Source organism: Nanorana parkeri, unplaced genomic scaffold (assembly GCF_000935625.1).
Source record: "Nanorana parkeri isolate BGI_ZX_2015 unplaced genomic scaffold, ASM93562v1 scaffold1248, whole genome shotgun sequence".
Classification (NCBI taxonomy): Eukaryota; Metazoa; Chordata; class Amphibia; order Anura; family Dicroglossidae; genus Nanorana; species Nanorana parkeri.
The window spans coordinates 366,646-375,473 of NW_017307516.1; the positions used below are offsets into that span (position 1 = coordinate 366,646).

General features: G+C 43.5%; 1 protein-coding gene across 1 annotated transcript in view; it reads left to right on the forward strand.

Moving 5' to 3' along the window:
* Positions 1-1,384: 1,384 nt before the first annotated feature.
* Positions 1,385-8,828, forward strand: part of PDIA4 (protein disulfide isomerase family A member 4) — a gene marked incomplete at its 5' end in the record, with an annotated part of 106,898 nt that continues 99,454 nt past the window's right edge. Inside the window, one exon of the mRNA XM_018568805.1 lies at positions 1,385-1,512. Within this exon, the coding sequence (XP_018424307.1) occupies positions 1,385-1,512 (128 nt within the window). The remainder of the gene's footprint in view (positions 1,513-8,828) is intronic.

Genomic DNA, 8,828 nt, shown 5'->3' on the forward strand with positions numbered 1-8,828 from the left:
ACCATTTTTTTGTACGCTGATCTCATCTCTGAAGGACCAATACTCCTTCACAATTGCAGGTGCTGCATCCTTGTCATCAGGCCACCCACTTAGAACAATAGAATTCAGCGCTTGTAAAGTTTTGTCTGTCTGTGTGCTGTAGAAGCTGATGTAGCCGCTGATCTGTAACGTTAAGATGTCTGCTTGATTGATTTCTGCAAATAAATGTTGTTCCTGTTGCAGCAAACAAACTGTATGATGCTCATGCTCACTTCTGGGTGTCACATGATTCGCAGTAGCTCTGCTCAGGGTATCACTGATGTACATTTCGCTTCCTGGCTTGTAGACAACATTGAGGTTGTAATGCTGCAATGTAAGCATCATGCTCTGCAAATGCTTAGGAGCACACAAAAGGGGCTTTTTAAATATGGCTATTAGTGGTTTGTGATCTGTTTCAGCTGTGATTGTATTTATTGCCATAAAGATAGTGATGGAAACGCTGGCAGGCAAACGCAATGCTTAAACATTCTTTTTCAATTTAAAATCTGATTGGCTTCCACAATCTCAAATTCAAGTTTGTGCATATGTCCACGTATGCAGCATTCTGTTCGGAAACGTCCCATTGATTCCAATAGCTCCCCTGAATATAATTTCAGTTTGGTGCCACTAGGCTGAAGAGGTGCCCTAGGTGCCAGGGGACATTATTTGCGTCTGGAGGAAAAGAGGTTTAACTTTTGCATATGGAAAGGATTCTTTATTTATAGCTGTGAAAATGTGGAACAGACTCCCCCAGGAGCTAGTTCTAGCTAGCTGAGTTAATTTGTTTTAAAAAATCTGAATGTATTCCTAAATGCACAGAATATTACTGGATATTGAGTTCACGACTTTTATATTTTACCAAAAAACTGGGTAATAAGTGTTTCATAACATAATGTAAAAAAAAAACTTTTGTTTTTTCAAAATTTTCAGTAATTTTTCCTAATTATAGTAAAAAATAAAACCCGTAGTGGTGATTAAATACCACCAAAATAAAGCTCTCTCTGTCCCCAAAAAATGGTATACAATTCATTTCAGTACAGCGTTGCATGACTGAATAAACGTCAGCCAAAATATCGCAGCGCTGAATACTGAAAAATGGCCTGGCCAGGAAGGGGGTCTAAACATCTGGTCTTGAAGTGGTTAAAGGTTTTTTTTTTTTTTGCCTTCCTCTGGATCAACAGTGGATAATTGTGGACTTAGCGTTCTGTTTAGGCTTCCTTCCCTTTTTTTTTAATTTTTTTTAATTTCATATTTCTATAGGTTTGAACTTGATGGACATGTCCTTGTTGACTAACTATCTACTCACAAGAAAGAGCATCCTGTGTCAGTATCTTTTGAGTAATGACATGTCTTTTTTTTTTGTGTTTTTGGCTTTGCAGAAATTCCTACAGATGATAATTTTGAGGAAAATGGTGTTATTGTGTTAACAGATGAAAACTTTGAAAGTTTTGTTGCTGATCAGGACACTGTGCTTTTGGAATTTTATGCTCCCTGGTAAGTAGTTTTGTTTTGTTTTTTCTACTCGTATAGTATTTCTTGACAATGTCTGTCTTTTGCCATACAAAGAATAGAGATGAGGGATAGTAAGCACAGTTTGTCTTTCTAAAGGAAACTAAAGGAAACTATCTTAATTACATTCAATTTACAGCATATGTTTTATATTAACGAATGTAGTTTAGAGCCATGCTAATAGGTGTATCGCAACTAGGGGTTGTGTAACCTTGAGGGCCTACTCAACAGGGACTTATTTATTCTTGAAACAGAAGCTTGGGAAGATAAAATTATCTGCAAAGAATGCATCAACAACCTCTAAACCAGTGGTAAAGGAGCTCAGAAGGAGTTGTAATCATTCATTAAACCTTCTGTGCAACTGGGTCATCATGGCTTCAGGGTCCTGCTCTTGAAGGTTGGGACCACCACAGCTGTGACTCCAGTTTACCCCTAATGTCTGTTTCCCCATTTGTCATGGACGGTGGGCTGGAGTGAGCACTGAGTGGGTACAGGGACGCTTGAATGGCCGGGCGATGTGTGGGCTATCAACATCCTTAGCTCGCACTCGGACATCTCTATCCACTCCATAGAAGGTTTGTCTTTGTTGTGAACCTCCTTGGAAGTGCTTGGACACACTATCCCAGATAGCAAGGATAAATTGCCACAAACTTGGGGCAGGGTTAAATTGTAATTGTTTACTTGCTGCACACATTCCTGGCAAGTTGTAGACTTGCACAACACTTGCACCACAAGTTCTAGTTGACACTTTTTGAATTTGTAGCAAATTTGCTTGGCAAGTCTACAGCAAGAGTCCTGCAGGTCTTGGCAAGAGCTCTGCAAGTGTACAGGACTTTTGCAAAGCACGTTGATCTGGAGACTTGCAATGGAGACTTGCTGTAATTGTGCAACAAAATTGTATAGCTTGGCAAGTCTAGCAATAGTTTAGCAAGTCATTTTATAACTTGCAGCTCAATTGCTTGCTATCTGGGGTGCTGGTCAAACCCTTTTTTTTTTAAATGTTCCTTTTAATCCTAATTTTAAAGTATAATTAAACTCTGTTTTTGTATATACCCTACTGCTAGCAAACAGTAGATATATGCAAAAAGTTTAAAAAAAAAAAAGAAGCTTTTAACCACTTGAAGACCAGGTGTTTAGACCCCCTTCCTGGCCAGGCCATTTTTCAGTATTCAGCGCTGCGGTACTTTGACCAACATTTATTCCGTCATGCAACACTGTACTGAAATAAATGTTATACCATTTTTTTGGGGACAGATAGAGCTTTCTTTTGGTGATATTTAATCACCACTGTGGGTATTTACTATATTTAGGAAAAATTACTGAAAACCGTCTGAAAATGGAAATTCTCGGGCGGCCGCAAAGCATCTAGGGGCGGGCGCATGCGCAGTTCACATTTTCGGCCGGGAACGAGGAGAGACACAAGGTAAGTCTATGGACGTGTGCACCCGCATGCAGACACCGTGGGACAGGAAGTGTCGGCAAGGACAGGAGTCAGAGCTGGATCAGAGACCTGCAGTAGCGCTGCAGGGACAAATGGAAAAGGACATGAAAGAAGATCGGATTAAGAAACATCATTTAAGGTAAGTGCTTTAACATTGGGGGTAGGGAAAAAAAGTTTGCCTTTTTAATGTCACTTTAAGTTCTCTAGTGGTTCTACCCACATACTGGTAGCCACATGGGCATTCTAACACATTCTTTCATATAAAATTTTCGCCCATTTGAGTTTGATACAAAATATGTTCTTTTTGTTTTCTAAATTTTGGTTACTCTACATCCCATGCAGTACCAGCAGGGATAGAACCCATACTACCAAAGTATTTATTTTTTTTAAAGATTGTTTTTATTGAAGAATATACAAAGAATTAACAAAAATAGTCAAGTCAAGAAATGCAAAGTCCGCAGTTGCATGTGACATTGAGGCATATCATGTAGATACTTAATTGGAAGACTGCCCATGAGCCATATAGCATGAAATCTCACAGGAGGCATCCGCTTGCAGTCTTCTGAACATGTACAACCTAAGGGTAAGGCTAAAACATAAGAAAACTGTGGCTATAGCATGCTGCAAAGGAGCAATATAGGAAGGCATGCCCCATGGGTCACAGCCTATGCCAAGGAGTGCAGAAACTGAAATGGAGGAAGAGGAAAGAAGGAACAGAAGAGAAAGAAAAAGGTGAGTCTGAGGGTAGAAGGTACACAAGTAGGAGAAGATGAAACAGGAAGCTAGTTAATGTCGAGAAGAAACGGAAAGGGGTGTGACCGGTCCATCTCCAATCAGTATGAACACCTGAGCCATACCCTTGAAGGAGGGCATGACCGGTCAGGTAGCTATTAGTTCAATTAAAGTTTCAGTGGTACAAAAATGAAGCCATACACTCCAAACATCGTAGAATTGGGGGTAGCGATCATAAAAACTGGCCGTAAGTTCTTTCATCCTGCAGAGATTGCATTTCGTCAACCCACTCCTTTCAAGGTGGGACTCCTAGAGGATTTCCAATTCCTCGGTATGACAGCTCTGGCCTCCAGCACAAAAAATTGGAGCAAACCTTTTTTGACTGACTTAAAAGTCCCTTGGAACATAGAAAGAAGGGCCAGCTGTGATGAACACTTAACGCTTGTGCCCGTGAGTTTCTCGTATGTAGCGAAAATGAAAGACCAGAAAGATGAGACTCCAGCGCAATTCCACCATATGTGTAACATGGAGCCGTTATGCAAGGAGCATCTCCAACATAGGTCGGAGGTCTGAGGATAGATAGCTTGGTGGCAGGTCGGACAATAATACCACCTGGACAGGGTCCTAAAATTGCGTTTTTTGAGCTCTGCTGGCCACTGAAATTGTGTGAAAGCGAGCGACTTGCTAATATCAGATGCAGAAAAGATACAGGAGAGGTTCTCAGCCCATTCTGTGAAATATCTGGGAGTGTCTGAAAACAGGAGCCGCAGCAGAAGATGGTAGAGATGGCACATCTCAGTGGAGTAGTGTCCACGCACAGACGCTCAAAGGGGTGAAGATCCCTATGCAGGTCACAACGTCTAGTGAGGATGGAGTAGAAGTCTCTGAGTTGGAAATATTCCAGCCAGCACCCAGGAGATGCTGAGGCAAGGAAACATTGAGGGATTCCATCTTTTGCATGTTTACCTTAAAGTTACTCAGGGATAAAAAGCGTTGAAATTCTTGGATTAGGGAAGGCAATGCAAAGAAAGGGTTAGTGAAATAAAACAGGAGATCGTCGGCATATAGACAAAGCCCACCTGGTCTAGATGAACTAAAGAAGGGATGTGAATTTTCAGTCTATTAGCAATACATTTTGCATATATTTTCATATCCAAATTAATTAAGGAGATGGGCCTGCAACTGGCACAGTTGGAGGGGCCCTTCCCCTACTTGGGCAAAACCGTTATATGTGCCTCCTGAGACTGTTTAGGAAAGGCGCAGGAGTCCGATACGGAATTATACGTTGTCACTAGAAGGGGAAGCAAAGAATCATGGAGGGTTTTGTGAAACATACTGGTATAGCCATCTGGGCCCGGGCTCTTCCCAGAAGGCAATGACCTAATGGTATCCGAGATTTTCTCTGAAGTAAATGGAGTTGCGGGGAAAGATGGGGGAGGTCATTCGACCTTGGGTCAATATCTCCTCCTTAAGATGACCTGCCCCAGAAAAGAAGAATAATTGTAGAAAGTGCGGGCAATACTCTGAGTGGACCAGCTCCTGTTGTTGACAATTAACCGAGGACACATGGGTCCGAAGTCCTTTTCCACTTCTTCTCCACTCTTATTACCAAACTCATGAAATGATCTCGGGGTCAAATCCCTGTGACGCAATTAGGCCAAATGTAGTACAGAATGAAGTTCAGCATGGCAAGTGACTGGTTCCTGGTATAGAGACGGAGAAGGCTTCAATTTATGTTTCAATTCAACGTCGGCTAGTTTCGTCCAAAGCGTAGAAGTGTGCTTGTCCCGCTCCTGCTTCACATCTAAATCCCTGCTGGATCAGAATGCCATGGAGGACACAAGTGCCTCCCACTGCACTGGGGGCAAGATCTCATCTGACGAGTGATGCTCCCGGAATTCCCTAATCGAGGATCTGAGCTCCTCCATTGTAGTAGGGTCCCGCAGGAGTGACTCACTGAGCCTCCAGGAAGGGGAACTTTTAGATGTGCCAGGTATTGAGAAACTAATAAACGGGGAAATGGTCTGACCAAATTTGCAGGCCAATAGATGTGTAGTCATTTACGAAAAGCATTTAAAGAGGGCAGGGAGAAGTGAGTTTTCACGAGGGGGAATCAATAACAAATAGGTAAATAAATGTTGGCCAGTGTAAAAGGCTTTTGGTATATTAAACATTGCAGAAAGATCTACCCTCAGGGTCGGACAACACTTTAGAAACTATAACCGAGAGACAAGAGTGGAACCCCACAGCTACGCCCTTGGATTTCTGGTGGGCAACTTTGGAGCACCCGAGGTTTGGAAATGTGTCTCCTGCAGGAACAAGATCTGAATCTTGTGCTTATGCACATAATACAATACCTGAGATCACTTCCTAGGATTATTGAATCCGTTAACATTCAGGGAGTCAACATTTACCAATGCCATGAGGACCTATAAGGTATGAAATGCGTAAAAAAAAACAATGGGCACACCCCTGAGAAAAGAGGAGGGAGGTGAGAAGAGGATATGAGAGAGTAGGAATAACCAAAACATACTGGGGGACAGGACCCCAGTGAGAGGTTAACACTAAAGTAAGGGAACAAAGCCCAATGTGTGGTCCCAAATCTCCGTAGAGGAACTGCGGGAGCACAATCTAGTGGGGGCAAGGAATGTGATATGGTCCGGGAGCCCCCCCCCCCCACCAGCAGATTAAAATTGCAAAACTGACTAATAAACAATATGATAGAACCTACCAAAAAAGATTAGCTGAAACTCAAAACCTAGGACATGAGACCATTAAAAAATAGACTTCAAACATGACCCCTGAGTAATATGTCATCACAAGCAACAGTAGAAAGGCTGCATCGGGACTAGTAGAAAATAACAAAAATATTTGCAATATATGACAAATCAAAAAGCAGCATGTTGTAAAGGGAAATCGGCACCATTAAATGAATGAAATTAAACGGCTGATCATATACACAACACTATTTGAGCATGACCAGCTGACATGATGAGGAAAAAGGTAGGTATTCTCGATCCCTGGAAAGCTTGATGTGGTGAGGGCCCAAAGGAGAAAACAGCCAATATCCAATACATGGTCCTCAGGTCCAGCAAGAAGGAACTTTGCAAAGAGTATGTACATCACGGAGCGGGGCAGTAATTAACTGAGAGGAACAGGCGGAGAACCCCAACTGACCCTGCCGACCATCAACGTGGGGGTGGACCTGGAAGAGGAACGCCGATCCCTGCGAGGCTTAGGAGTGACCAGTTGCCACTGGTCCTGACACGGGAGGTGAGTAAGCTTCGGCAGCGGGGGATCCGTCCACGTCCCCAAAGCGACAGCCGGGAGTCCCAAGGCTTTATTAAAGGATTGTAGATCAGATGGCAAGACTCATTTCTTCAGGAACCCATCTTTCTGCACAGAAAGGGAAACCCCATCGATATGGGAGCCCAGTATCCTGTAGCATTGTAGTAAGCAGACGGAGAGCCCTCCCTTTGGCAAGAGTGCGTCTCAAAAGATCGGGGAACAAGGAGATCTGCTTGCCATCGAAATCAAGGGGACCAACAGACTGAGCTTTGGACATTATTTCTTCTTTAACAACAAAGTAATGCAACCTACAAAGAACATCGCGAGGGCGAGTTGTGTTAGGGTTGCAGAAACTTGGTATGCGATGAACCCTGTCAATTTCAATATGTTCTGTAACGGAGCGATTCAGCAGGGTGTTAAAGATGCCGACTATTGTAGATCTAAGGTCCTGGGTGCCCGTAGCCTCCGGAAATACCACGCAGGCGAACATCGTTATGCCTGCTGCGGTCTTCTTGATCATCAATATGAGACCACATAGTGTGCAGGTAATAGTAAGCTGCTGGGCAGCGTGCTGTAACTCCTCGATCGACGAGGTCACGGCGGGCATTTATTGATCCAATTGCTGATGGAACTACTGAAGGCCCTCACGCAATTCAGACCTATCCTGTTTGTGGGCTGACTCCAATTTATGAAACATGCCTGAAATGTCGCCCCTTCCTTTTTTTGTGGGCAGGAGTGCAAAGTACTTGAGGAACGATGTAGGGATGTCTGTGTCCTCTCCCTCGGTCATTCTGATCAGCAGACTCCTGTTCACCTCTAGCGGGGGGAAGGCGAAAGCATAGATTCCGATGGGGAGGGAGCCCGTTTCTTCTTGGACCCACGCAGCGTCTGATTGAAGCTTCTATATCACGCTTCCTGGTCGAGGGGGGTCCTGGAGTCCTGTGAATGAGAACCCCGCTTCGTGCTGCGACCCATATGGACCAAGAAGGAGCAGGTATAGTAGGTTCTGAAGATGCTGGTCTAGGGTCGGGTGCCGGAGCCTCGGAGCATACGTCTGCTCGCGGCCATAGCGAAACCACGGCCTCCCAAATAATTTTTAACCTTGCGTGCCGGATCCAACACGTTGTGTACCAATTTATCCTTCAGAGAAGGTGGTCTCCTGTAAAAAAAAAACGTGGGGTTTCTTTGGGATAAGCGGGCCTAGAACTGTCCATTTTTAAAATATTCCAGTGTTTGTTCATGATGATTTCAAACTCTCTATATTGAGCTGTAAAATTAGTTATAAAAGGACAGAGGATAATGCTTCTTTTAAATACTTGTTTCTAGTATTTAATAGGCACTCCCTTTTTTTATTCTAACTTTATTTTTAGGGTGCCATTTCCTCCTTCTTTTTTTTTTTTTTTATTATATCCTTCTTTTTTTCTTTAAATCTTTCTTCCAAAATACCAGCTTGTGCCTTGTATTTTCTCTCCAAAGTACAGTTTCTCCTTATTCTCACAAACTGTCCCTCTGTGTTATTTCTGTCAGGGACCCAGGGGGGCCGTTTCTCGCCAGGTTCGCCAGCATCGGGCTCCTCCTCCTGGCAGGGCATCTGGCGCTGGGATTGCCGGTGCACATGCACGAGACGCGACAAGAGTGTGCGTGCCCGGGAGCGCGCGCGTAGTGCGCCTGCGTCACCCCACGTTCCAGGTGCTACTAAGCTGGGGAAGTACACTAAGCCTTGTCTATCAAGTGTATAAATGGTTTTTCTTCCCATTGTGCCATAGAAATGTTTGCAAGACTTGGAGCAAATTTTGCTCCCATTGCCACTCCTTGTCTGCCGATTTTTTTTTTTTTTTTT